General features: G+C 35.3%; 1 protein-coding gene across 1 annotated transcript; it reads left to right on the top strand.

Moving 5' to 3' along the window:
- The first annotated feature begins 8,036 nt into the window (after positions 1–8,036).
- CLDN8 (claudin 8) lies at positions 8,037–8,714 on the top strand. Its single transcript, XM_063080353.1, has one exon. It carries the CDS (start codon positions 8,037–8,039, stop codon positions 8,712–8,714), a length of 678 nt encoding a protein of 225 aa, XP_062936423.1.
- The last annotated feature ends 5,528 nt before the right edge of the window (positions 8,715–14,242 follow it).

Here is a 14,242-nt window from a genome sequence, read left to right as displayed (position 1 = left end):
GATGTAGCAGGTTGAATGAACCAGGAAGTTGTGAGGATACCAGGGACAGCTGACTTACCTCCGCTGATGTTCACAGGCTCCTGGCAGTACTTTTTATGGGTTGTTTGATTTCACTGTTTCCAACCTCCTTGGAGCTGCTTTTTTATGGGGTGAAGATAAGCTGTTCTCACCTATCTGTGCAGTAAATGATGTGCTTTTTCAAAGTGAAAACAATGGTTTGGATCGTTGATACAATGTTTTACCATGAAGAAAGCGAGACCCTATGACTAGATCAGCACCAAATTCATGATCCTGATGCTTTTCAGCACACAATTAGCCAATGTCTTTTATGGCTCACGTGCTGGTGAACATTGGGAATGTAAAGTGAAGGTGAGGCTCCTGTCCTTGAGGAGGAGACTGGAGTCTGGAACTTTGCAATAACATTACAAGAATATGAAAACATACAGGGGCTCTATCAAAGGTCTCCAAAGCAATACCCTTTTGTGTTCTTGGAACTCCTTCTAGCAGACGTATGCATAAAGGGCTGGGGAGCAACTGTTTTTAGCATGCTGTGTAATTATGGACTGGCATTATTATCATTACTTTTAATGACTTGGTTTAATATAACAAAGTTAATTGAACCAGGAGTTCTTTGTCCTGCCATACCCTCAGTGCTCTGTATATATAAAACCATAAAGAGCAGAGGCTATGGCTTCTATTTCTTGGTTTCCAGAGTCTATCACAGTGCCTGGTACACAGTACACTCAAACCATCAGAAAATAAATGTTCTGAAGATGTTTTATGAGAAATTTTTATCATCTTGAAACTTTTACAGAAAGTACAAAGTCTCTATAAAGATTTGAGATGAGAATTTGAATAGCTTCTGATTTTCCACATATTCTTGTTGAAAAGATATTAGTAAGTCTACCATGCTGTGATACAAGGGCACTTTAAAAGTTCATGAAAAGATTTGCATTATCTCTTAATTCTACTTTTCCACAAAATTTTTGAAGTATCCTTGTCTATCATAATATTTTCTTTTCTTTTTAAAGAAAATGACTTGAAACCAAGAATGCTATGCACTGCTTATTCCAACAATATTCTTACCCAGTGTGGACTGAAGTTGGTTTTAAGTAAGGCACTTAATGTCTAGCCCTATTAAAATTTGCAAACACTGGTTGCCTAAGGCAGACAGAATCTTAATTTGAATTTTAAGTGGAAAGTTAATTGTTTTGTAAATTAATCAGTAACATGGCTTAGCTCTATTTGCCTGGTTAATTACTTTTCCCTGTCCTGTTAACTCTGACTTTACAAGGGAAAGTCATTTCTTGTCCTCCTATATTCATTGTTTTCTCATAAGGATATGTGTGTGTGTGTGTGTGTGTGTGTGTGTGTGTGTGTGTGTGTGTGTGTGTGTGTGTGTGTGTGTGTGTGTGTGTGTGTGTGTGTTTTATATGTGGTCTTTTCTGTCATAACTTTCTGTGTTATGATTTTTCACACTGAACAACGGCTTTTGTTACAGGAAATGGAAACACCTTATTTATCTTCATACAGTTCAAAATACTACTGAAAACGCACAGTATTAAGAGTATTGTTTCAGACAATTACTTCTGATCTACCAAAGCCTATATGTACAGGAGTTAAAGCTACACAGTGATGCAAGCAATTGGTTAGGTTAGAGCTAGGTCTATAATGACCTGTAGCACATAGTGGGTCAAAAGTGTGGCCTCAGGTGTCTCACAGGCTTGAGTTCACATACTGGCCCTTCTCCTGTTAGTTGTGAGGCCTTGGGACAGTTATTTAGACTTTATAAGTCTCAATTTCCTAAGTAAAACTGACATCATAGTAGTACCATTCTAATAAGGTGATTGGGAGGCTTAAATCACATCATTAATTACATATGATATTGCTTAATAATTTTAATTGTTAATATAAGTTAGTAATTATAGATAGTTCTTATGATTACTATAATATTATTTATTAAGTAATGTTTCTTAAAATGTATTACTTTAAGCATAGTAGTCATATTGAAGATATTATCCTACATGCTTTTTCTTTTCTCTTCCTTTTCATAATTAACATGACTTAAACTTGTTGTGAATTGCCGTGGATTCAAAATAAACTTGTGAGAGGTGCTCTTTTTTGGCTGTGTTTATTATTTGATGTTGCCATTTTTTAGTACAAATTAATGTTACTGCCTGGCCAAAAATTTCTGTCAAAGATGCTTTGTTCTCTTCATTCGGGGTTGGATATCATCCGCTACATTTCAGTAGGAAGAATTATTACATGAGATTAGGAAATTATTTTTAAAATATGCTTTTCAATTAATTCCAAAAATAACTGTGGGATGTAGTTACACATGTTTTTTTTTTTGGCCTTCAGTCAAAGGTAGAAAGAACAGTTGTTAGTGAGTCATGGAAAAGAAAAATTCTAATGAACACATGAATGTAACAATTATATTGTGCCCCTTCTGTTCCCAAGAAAGTTTCTGTAAAACACAGTGGAAAGTTTTCCTGTATTACAATAAGCTGAGGGCACTAATACATGAAACTGTTTGCTTCATTGCACTGAATTTGTTCAATGCTTATTTTTGTGAAATATGTGTTCAGTGGTGGTCAAATTATTAAGCATCATGACCTAATTCATAATTAAGAAACTGTTGAAATGGGGATGAGAATGGGAGATTGATGAGAAATGGTGCCAATGGTGACTACAATGTGGAGGACTCTCTTAAACTCTAATAAGCAATAATCTATGGTGCGATTTCTAAGCTTTTCCCAGTGGAAACTTCTCTGAATAGAGTGTTTAAAGAAACATATTTTAAATTTCAGTGAATCAGATATTTAAGAAAAATTACAAAGCTTGACCATGTAAATTGTTTTCAACCATGTGCTAGGCAAGGAAAAAATGTGTTGAACAAATTTTGTTTTGTCATTAACTTTGACCATAGGTACCAATATAAGAAATCCCTTTCTCTAGTTTCTTCTGGGAGTATAATAAACAATACAGGAAAGAACATGGGCTTTAGGTCCAAATCTGTGCCATTTCTGTGGATTAAACAAGCAAAAACTATGTGGCCTTTAAAAAGATACAGTCTCTCTTGGGTTTTAATTTTACTCAATTATAAAAGGTGACTAATAACCCCTGCCTTCTAGGGATGTTTTAAATATAAGAGAAAGTCATATACAAAACCTATGGCACATAGGAAATACTCAAAACTCAGTAACTGCTATAATAGCAAATCCTACCTTCTTTTTAAATTTTAGAATGAGGGTGGTTCGTGTTGATTTTGTTCATGGAAATTATTCAAACTTTAGAGTGGAAAAAATCACAGATTATAGCTTTTTTAAAATATTATTTCCCTGGATTTCCAGTCCTTTAGTGGAGATAGCAACACACCATGCTCAATAAAGTGCATGGACCTGTTTCCCAAAACTCATCAGAATTTACCCCATACTCAGGTTTTAATTTTTTTTAACCAGCTTGTTATTCAGCTTTTATTTCCAACTTGACTCAGCATAATCAACTGAACAGAGTACTATGTACTCTTTTTTTAGATTCATCTCTTTACAAGCAGCACAGAAGCACACTGCATAGCCAACATTTTTCTCTGTAATGTAACCAATTGTTTCCAGAACTACTGTTGTTATCAACTATCACACTATTCAGCTATCAGATTTTAATTTTTAAAAATATGAAGAAAAGTAAAACATCGTTGATAATCACTATTCCCATTGTCTTTTATTTATGTTCACCATTTTTTTTCTTTCTTTTTTTAAATCCTGGCAAAAAAAAGATATATCTACTAATATGGGTGAACTCCTGAGGCAAAAACAATAGACCCTTAAGGATTATGCAAATTTAATTGCTTGGCTTTGTTAGTAGCTAGACATTATGAACCACGCATTTGTTTTCCCCAAAAATGTATATATTGAAACGGTAACTCCCAATGTGACGGTTTTTTGGAAGTAGGGCCTTTGGGAGGTAATTAGATTTAGATGAGATCCTGAGAGTGGAGGCTCCATAAAGGCATTGGTGTCCTTATAAGAAGAGTAATAGTCTAGATCTTCCTCTTTGTCCCTAAACATGAAGATACAGCAGAATGACAGCCTTTTGTAAATTAGAAAGTGGGCCCTCACCAGAATCCTGATCTTGGACTTCCCAGCCTCCAGAAGAGTGAGAAATAATTTCTGTTGTGTAAGCCACCTACCTAGTCTACAGTATTTTGTTAAAGCAACTGAATTTGCTAAGACACTAGACAATTTCTATGCAGGCAGAAATTCACTTTTAAGCAGAGCAACTAAGAATAGATCATAAAGAGGTGGCAAAAATGAAGAACTGCTACTGGAAACAACACTTTGAGAACAGAGAACATGAAAAACAGCTGGAGATCACAAAAGACAAACAGGACGGTGGTTCAAGAGAATGTGTAGCAATGCACAGAATTGTTTTGGGAACAGCAAACAAAGAGATCTATTGATATATTCACTTGTATTCTCAGACAAGATGGTCAGCCAAGTATGGTTAATTAACAGTGAAAGATAATTAAAAATAAATACAGGTTGAAAACTATCAATACAACAAAAAAATACAAAAACAAATCCAGAAAACAATAGAAATTGACAATTGCTTGATAGAAGCAAAAGTTACTTCAAATGATGATAAGAATTAATAGGAACTCAAGACTGAAGAATTGGATTAGGTTAAGGATTAACAAATATTAGAAAGAACAAAAACGAAGACAATCTGATAATGAAGTTTGTGTAATCATTTATGAGGAGAAAGCATTTGCATGTGTTATGTAATTATCAGAGGTGAATTTAATTTACTATGTTTAATTGCTAAACATAAGTCATGCTTCTAATAATGTAGACCAACGGTAGACCTCTAAGGAGAAAGCTCACTGTATCAACATAAGAATTCATTTCTTTCATGGGTTCTTGATAGTATTTTGATTCTTCATAGAAACGGAAGTACAAATTACAAAATAATCTGTGTAGGTTGTTCTGTAGTTCTAAGTTAAAGAACAGTAAAAATATTAGTCTGCTAAATCACTATTACTACTACTACCTGAATGTTGTAGTCAAGTTAATCATCTCAGTAGGACAGAAAAACAGGTAAAGTTAATTTGACCTTTTATCTCTGAATTTAGGCCTGTCTCTAGCAAACTTGGTACTATCATTAGTTCCTCTCTTTTCACTTTCTGTGACCTTTAGGGCATGACTATTTCAAAATATCATGGGGTGAACTGAATCACTGTCTAATAAAAAAACTTCCTGGATGCCCCAGGTTAGTTCTTACCAGGGCACTTAACTCTATAGTTATTCTAATGTGAAGCTAGAATTAATTTTTCATTCAGATCCTACTCTTTTGGCTAGGACAATGTTAGTAGTAAAGTACCTAATATTTTTGAAAGAAGAGAAATATTTTTGCTTGAAAGAAGTTTCTGGTAAAGCTCAATGATTAAAGGAAGAGAGTTTTGGTAAGTCAAGAGGTACAACAATGCACACCTGAGAGGAAGCCCATAAGACGGCTGAGGGGCTCAGATATACAGGTAATCTATTTCTGCCTCATGTTTACCATTGTAATGTGGATATTCAATAATATTAAAACAGAGCCCCTAAAAAATATGTCACACAGGAATTTAAAAAAGAAATTTTGATGGATTAATGTATGCCCTTACATTCCTAAAAACAAATTTTTCTTAGTTTGTCAGTATCTCAACCAGTTATATTATTTCTTTATTTTCCAATTCTGTCGGTCATTCTCTTTTCTCAGGTTGGCAATTAATGATTAAAAATATCTGTTGTTTTGATTTCACCTCTCCTTTTGTGGATTGCAGATTATTTTCCCCAAATTAATTTATTTCCCTCTGCACCACAAATCTGTAACTGACATAAGGGACACACTGCAATTTAGCCCTTAGCAGGTCAGCGAATGAGGAAATTACTGTAAATATGAACTTTTAATTTTTCCTTACTTTTAAAATGTTCAGTTTAATAAGACAATAGCTTAGACTATTATCAATTCCCTTGTTTTAATTAGAAGACAGTTTACTTCGGGATTTTCTTCTCCCTCTCTCTACCATGCAGTTTTTGTTACTATAATATCAATAAACCACTCAGATTTTTTGGACCATTGCTATGGTTTGAATGCATCCCCCAAAGTTTATGTGTTGGAAACTTAATCCCCAGTGTGACAGTGTTGAGAGGTGGAAACTTTAAGAGGTGCTTAGGTCATGAGAACTCTGCACTCATGAATGGATTAATGTTATCTTGGGTTCATAATCATGAGAGTGGATTTGTTAAAAAAGATTTTACTCTTCATTTGCTCTTTTTTGTCCCTGTGATGCCTTCTTACACTTTATGACACAGCAAGAAGGTTCTCTTTAGATGCCAACCCCTTGATTGTAAACCTCCTAGCCTCCAGAACTGTGAGAAATAAATCTCTTTTCTTCATAAATTACCCAGTCTCTGGTATTCTGTTACAGCAGCCCAAAACAGACTAAGACAACCATTAAACTTTCAAAGTTTAGTAAGTGAGCAGAAAACACTTTCTCCCATATTTGTATTTAAAGCAGTATAAGTAGAGAGAAAACAAAATTGTAAAGAAAAGATCATTTTGATGATGTTAGGATGAAAGAAAAAGTAAAGTACAGCTTGAAGCTTAGAAAGACAGGACAGAGAGATCAAGGCGATCTGCAGAAGAAAATTATAAGATAAAATATCTGCCGAAAAGATCTACAGCAACTGTCAAAATGCCAAAGTGAAAGGAGATGAGAGGATTGTGGAGTTTTCCCAAATCAACGGTTATGTTTACTTTAGCACCACTGTTATCATCATCATCATTTTGAGAAGACACAGTTCAAATTGCCTTGCATTTAGGGGCTTTCATGTCTTCTCTTTAAGACGTGCAGACACGGTATTAAAAAGTAGAAAAGAGAAGTCTGATTAAGACCTAATATAACTCATTGTAGTGAACATAGTTGCCTTGTGCTGTAAATATTTTGTTTAAAAATATTAACAATTTGCATAGCCCCAGGACTCTTGTACCATCTGCAGAATTCTAGTTTCTTCAGCCTAGGAAGACAGAGCAGGAAGGATAGAGCCACAAAATATGCTACCAAGCTAGCAAGCTAGCTTCATCATTTAAGTGCTATCATGCTTGCTACATAAAAAAATCATCTGACATTTTGTTTCCAAGTTTTTTGTTCTTATAAATCAAGATTATCAGAAAAACACCAACAGGTAGTTTTTCCTTGCTTAAAAAATAAAAAACAAATTTATAAAAAACTCCATATTTTTGGTGCCAAGAAGGAAGACAGCCTAGTGTATTTAATTACATTAGCCTCATTTTGTCCTTTGGCCTGATCTGTTTCCTGATTTCACCCCAATAGAGCCTGCTTTGAAGTTGTAGACAAATTAAATCAACGACTCGGATCACATGTGTCCCAAAGAATGTGGTTTTCCAGGTATGAGCAATTTATCAATCCCCTCCTCTCCTTTCACTTTGGCATTTTGACAAGTGTTGCAGATTTCTTAGGCAGATATTTTATCTTACACCTTGGTCACAGCAGCTCTCACTAAGACTTTCAGAATTGCCTGTACAAGGTGCACCTTTCATATTGGAAGGGATTAGATAATTTCTTGATGATTGTGCAAACGTTTATAATTATGCCTATACGTAAACATACTGCTGTCTTCTTGGAAACATGAGAAATACAAAGAATGTTTATGTGCAGCTCTAGCCGTTCCAAGTATCTCTTGTCGGTTTAGCCACACCTGGATTACCATCCCCCCCTTATTGGCTGAGAAAGTTGCCACGCCTGATTTGTAAGTTTACCTGTGGTAGTCAATGGGGGGGGGGGGGCACCTTGGCCAGCCAACACTGGATTTAATCTAGCTAGAGGCAGCAAAGCAGCTCTTATTTGAAAAACCACTGGGTTCTGAGTTCATTACTACAGGAAAACTGTTCTCTCCTGAGGCACAGAGACCTTGGCTTCAGAGCAGCCCTACCAGCTCAGGAGTGGAGTGGGATAAAACCCATTGCAGAGGATAATGGCAACGTCTGCCTTGCAAATTGCTGGACTGGTACTTGGTGGTATTGGCATGGTGGGCACACTGGCTGTCACCATCATGCCTCAGTGGAGAGTGTCTGCCTTCATTGAGAGCAACATTGTGGTTTTTGAAAATCTCTGGGAAGGACTGTGGATGAGTTGCATGAGGCATGCTAACATCAGAATGCAGTGCAAAATCTATGATTCCCTTCTGGCTCTTTCTCCGGACCTACAGGCATCCCGAGGACTGATGTGTGCTGCTTCTGTGCTGTCATTTTTGGCTTTTATGACGGCCGTCCTTGGCATGAAGTGCACCAGGATCACTGGAGATGATGAGAAGGCAAAGAGTTACATCCTGCTAACGGCTGGAATCATCTTCATTATCACAGGCATCGTGGTGCTCATCCCTGTAAGCTGGGTTGCCAATTCCATCATAAGAGATTTCTACAATCCAATAGTGAATGTCGCCCAGAAACGTGAGCTCGGAGAAGCCATCTACATAGGCTGGACCATGGCGCTGGTGCTGATTGCTGGAGGGGCACTGTTCTCTTGTGTTTTCTGTTGCAGTGAAAAGAGCAGTAGCTACAGATACTCAATACCTTCCCATCGTACAACACAAAAAAGTTATCACATGGAAAAGAAGTCACCGAGTGTATACTCCAAAAGTCAGTATGTGTAGTTATGTATGTTTTTTAACTTTACCTATACAGCCATGTAAATGACTTAAGTGTCCACTATTTTCTAAAAATGGCCCAAAGGAACATTGATTTGCCATTCTTAACTGCCTAACATTAGTTACAGGAACTATGCATCAACTACTTATGATTTTATGATATATTTCAGCAGAAAGAGATATTACACATGCTGCTTTGATTGTTCTAGGAAGTACAATAATTTGTTTTCTAAAACGGTTCATACATTTATTCTTTCTATCAGTTACTTCAAAAATCACATTGTTAAGGACTGTGTTATTTTATAACTGTGATTTTTCTATGACATAGCATTATGTATGTAGATGAGCATGATGTTTATATCTCACATAGAGACATGCTTATATGGTTCTATTTAGAATGAAATACTAAACTATTAAACTGAATAAATAGAGCTCAAATATTTCTCCTCAGGGTAATCAGGGATAAGATTGAAGAAGGTTAATATTAATTGTTTAAAAACAGCTTAGGGATTAATGCCCTCCATTTATAATGAAGGTTAAAATGAAAGCTTTAATCAGCAATGTAAAGGAAACTAAATGGTTTTCTGATATCCCGTTTTTCAGTGGAGGAGTTAGAAATTCTAACTCCTTTATCCTCTTTCCCCAGAGGCTTTTCTTCTCTTGTATATTAAATTAACATCTTTTAGAAGGCAGATATTTTGTGAAGGAGCTTTGCATTCAAACTGCTTTTCCAGAGCTGTACTAAGAGGAAAGATAAAACTGTGGTCTCAGAAACATTAATGATTTCAGGAAAGTGAAACTTTTTTCTTTTAAGTTTTTGTAGCTGGAGAAGAAGGATGTTTTGACAAGAAATTGTATATGTATGGGAGTATGTTAATAAGTATTTGAGTACAGACTTTGGGTTTTTATTAATACAAATAACAGGGCAAAAAAAAAGTTTTGGTTTTCATTTGCTTACCGAAAAACAAAAAAGAGTACCCTTTGAGAATGTCCCCTGCTCCTGTGTGGATACCTAAGTCAAAATTATCATTTCAGTTTTTTGAAAGATATATTTTCTACTTGTTCCATTTTCGCTTAGTTTACTAAAGTACAGAAGTACTATATTTTTGTGTTTCCTCCAAATTTGATGAAACCTATAATCCAATTTGAAAGTTTATATCTACATTTGTCTAGCTAAAATGACTATATGTATTATTTGCTTTATGTCTTTTGTATTAATAAACTGTATCTTTTTATAATTATTTGACATTCTTTCATTATTCTCCTTTTTTATGTTTTATTAATTTGTAAAGAGTTTTTAAAAACATGATATTCGGGCCGAGCCCGTGGCACACTCGGGAGAGTGCGGCGCTGGGAGTGCAGCGACGCTCCCTCCGCGGGTTCGGATCCTATATAGGAATGGCCGGTGCACTCACTGGCTGAGTACCGGTCACGAAAAAGACAAATAAAAACCATGATATTCTTGGTTCTCCAATTTTAAAAAGAATGTCAAACACACATTTTAAAGATAGATAAAGCATTAATTTTTGAGAGTATAAAATACTATATGTCATTTAACAATATACCTTATAATCATTGATTTCATTCACTAATATTTGATGCAAATAATATATTTATAATTTATTAAGATAGAACTATAGTTTTCAACAAATCTATACATTATAAATATTATGTATATAAAGGCCATGCATTTAAAAACTATCTATAGCTAAATATATATTTTTGCCTCTGAGAAATAATATTAATTAATAATTGTGGCTAATGTTTTGAGTGCACATATTACATGCTAAGACTGCTACTGCTTTATATAAATTATGTCATTAAATCTTTTATGAGATTGATAATATTATCAGTTCAATTTACAGATGAGGATACCTAGGAACAGTTAATTCATTACCCGATAGAGACAGCAGAAAAAATAAGGACTGTGTGATTTCATAGCTCATGCTCCTTTTCTTTAGGAAAAGTGGCTTTTACTCAGCAGGGGATAGTTTAAAAACCGATCTTTATATGTGAAAATGACATGCTTAACTACAATTAGAAAAACTTTTAATTTTTCTCCCCATGTTGGTGATTTCCCTATACCTAGGTCCTAGTTCGTCATAGCCAATTTTGTCCCTTTGAGTCAAAACATTTATGACAGCAGGATCCAAGCACCTTGGAGAAGAAATACTAAGGCCCCATCTTCTGGTCTCTAATCAAACATTCGAATCAACATTTAGCTGGTAAAGCTCCCCTGAATGTCCCAAATTCAATTTATCATTTCCTTCCTGTTTTCCCTAACACAGAATTATTTTGCCCCTAGTTTTTCTTATGGCATCACCTCTTGAATATCTCTGAAATCTTTCTCCATCATTCCACCATTGTTACTATCTCATCTCTTTCCTATAGAGTTGACAAAGCCTTCTGGACTAGTGTCATGGCTTGCAGGATCTTTTTCCTCCAGCTGTCTTCCACACTTTTATCTCAGTCATTTCTAAAACACAAGTCAGGTCCAATTGTGGCCTGTCCATATCTTTGTAGAGATGACCCACTGCCTATAAAGTAAAATCCAAATGCCTTAGAATATAATAACTGCCAGGAAGAAAAAATTACCTTGTAATCTTCAAGGCAAATTTTGTCAGATAGTATAAAAACAGTGAATCACCAGCATAATAACAGTTATAAAGGTGATGTTGAAAAACTAGAATAATTCACATGCCGAAGGCCTTTTTTAATATCTGGAAAGAGATACACTGAGAAATAGGAAATAATTCAATCAGTGGCAAATTATGTGCAAGAGTAGGTTATATAATGTAGCTTTATGGAAAAACAATGTCTTCTGATGGAAAGAACACAGGAAGGCAAAGATGTAGTTTTAAATCCTCACCTTATAGCTGGTTGGCATTATAACTTTGAACATATTATAGAATTCAATGTATCGCATTTTCATCATCTGTTATTTTCCATTTATCTGTAGAGATAATAGAGTATAAGATCCAGATTTTTTGTATTAATGAATTTAGAACATTAGATGCATTACACAAATGAAAGGCAACATGTATAGTACAAAGAGAATCAGCTTTTGAAAGAGTCAAACAAAAGAACCATCTCACACCCACCACGAATTTGTGAATTGAGGAAAGTTCCTTAGCCTTAATCCTCCCATTTGTAAAATGATGATAATAGGTTTGTTACAGGAAGGAAGTATATAAACTATAAAGCAATTATCCCAATGCTAGAGTCAGTAAATACTGGATTGCTGCCCTTTTTATAATATGCTTCTTTAAAATCCCTTGAATTTGTATGTAAAATACACAAATGAATAAAAAAAGCAAAAACATCTAATAAAATATTAAAATCATTATTTTTCCACATTGAGTACTTATTGTGAATTTTATCAACAGGTCATTTTATGATTAATTTTATAGCCCTGCGAAAAGGGTCTTCCACTGAATTAAGAGAAGGACAGATATAGTTTTATAATGCTATGATTAGTGTCTGAAGCAAGAACATTAATATGCATATGTCTTATTTTCTTAGCAAGATTTGTATAACTGTTTTAGTATATACATTTTAAAATACTTTTCATTTATTTTTTAATTTATTTGCCAAACCTTTTATGACTAATATAATTTACAGCACCCAAAATTTCTAGATATTTTGGAAATGTTTTGTTCCAGAGACCTTCACATCTGAATGAATTTTTAAGAGCTTTTTCAAAGAAGTAAAGCTTCTAGTATTCAATACTTAGCTCATTGACTACACAAAAATAGCAGTATGTCTTAACATGTCCAAGATTCTATTTAAAAAAAAAAACAAACCAAAAAACCTTCAATGTGATGATTACTCAAGTTATCAACATTTGTTAATCATTTATTTTCTCATGGGGAAATCAGTAAGTTAGGTGCTCATTACTTTTCCTAAAATGTTTTAACCTTGTGGTCTTGGATAAACATATCACCATCTCAGCCAGAAGCCTTAACTTGTAGTGATCAGAAGCCCAGGTATGAAGTTTGTGGTCAAATCCCAGCTCTGCTACTTATAACTGTATAGTCTTGGGCAGGTTGCTTGACTCCTGAGGCTTCATGGTCCTCATCTGTAAAATGGGGATGACGATAGTGCCTGAGTCCTAGGATTGCCATCAAGATTAACTGAGTTAATATACGTAAAGCCTTTAGCACAATACTGAGCATATCAGAAATGATATATCAGTCTTTGTTATTCTGTCTACTTTTGCAAGCAAAATAGAATAATAGTCTATCTTCTTTTTCATGCTGTACCACTTGCTACTCCCACATGAACCTCCTTCTGCTGATTCTGTACCCAAAATGACTTCTTCATGCACTACAAAAACAATTAAGCTATGTTAATGTAAGTGCTAGGGATACAAGGATGTATGACACACAGTTTTTGCTTCAATCTAATAGGAAGAGACGACAGTGAGAAATGGAACCTTTAACACATGCCTACCATATTTTTGGTGTTTTTCTTTCTTTATCTCACTATCTTTTAAAAATTCTATGAATTAGATATTAAATTATGAAAATGCTGAGTCTTGAAAAGGTATATATATTTTATATATATATACACATATATATTATATTACCTCTTTGAGATTAATTACCTTGAATTAAGGGAGATACATATCTCCCCTAGTTCAAGAGCCTCTGCTCTTTCTACTTCAATGTTGTCTGAAGACATCCCTTCCAGACTCACTGGTCACAGCTCTCCTTCTTCCTGATCCCTAGGGTCACCTCATCATTAGTCTTTGGTACATTTTAATTCCTCTCTCCTTCGCCTCCCGACCTCCAGATAATTTACTGCATTTAGTTCCTGACATCTCTTGCTTTTTTCCATGAGATAACATTCTATTTTTTAGACTCCTATGGTAGACCTTCTATTTCAAATTCACCAGGCCTTTCTTGTCCTGAGAAGGACTCCTAGAGCTGACTCAACTCTAATTCATCTACTGAAGCAAAAGAGAGCAGCACTGGGGCTCAGCCAACAGGGAGAGCCAGAGGCTTTCTGAGAAGCTTCAGCTTGGCCACACTCCAGGAGGAAAGAACAGCACTGTGTTCAACTGCAAGTGTAAGGAGAAGAAAAGATTCCTGGTGTGCAGTCCGAGGCCAGGCCCGAAGCTCTACTGGGGGTAGAGGGACAGGAGAGAAATGTGAGCCCTCCCTCCTGCACAAATAGTCACAAAAAAAGGGAGGCACTTGTCACCTATGGATACTTAGAAGGATAATCTCAGGGCCATAAAAAGCATGGAGACTAGTGCATAGGCTTTCTGTTTATCCCAGGGCCTCAAAAAGCACTAGACCTGAGAGTGAGGATATTAGTGTTGACCTAAAGAAAAAATACTAGAGAAAAATACTTCCAAATATGTTAAGTTTACTTGGGAATAGAAAAGAGAGTGACAATCCATAATACACACCATGGAAAGCCATGAATGCATTTGGTGAGGGAAGCATAGGAGAAAGATTTTACGGCCAAAAGGGAGAAGTTCACATAAGCTGCTTGGAAACAGGTTTCATTGGTTTTGGAGGCTGAAA

This window comes from Cynocephalus volans, chromosome 1 (genome assembly GCF_027409185.1).
Source record: "Cynocephalus volans isolate mCynVol1 chromosome 1, mCynVol1.pri, whole genome shotgun sequence".
Classification (NCBI taxonomy): domain Eukaryota; kingdom Metazoa; phylum Chordata; class Mammalia; order Dermoptera; family Cynocephalidae; genus Cynocephalus; species Cynocephalus volans.
The sequence above is the reverse complement of the archived record's forward strand: the minus strand, read 5'-3'. Positions and strand labels throughout refer to the sequence as shown.

What these genes read in the sequence shown, in the direction of transcription:
- CLDN8 (XM_063080353.1), top strand. Translation starts at nt 8,037, where the DNA reads ATGGCAACGTCTGCCTTGCAAATTGCTGGACTGGTACTTGGTGGTATT.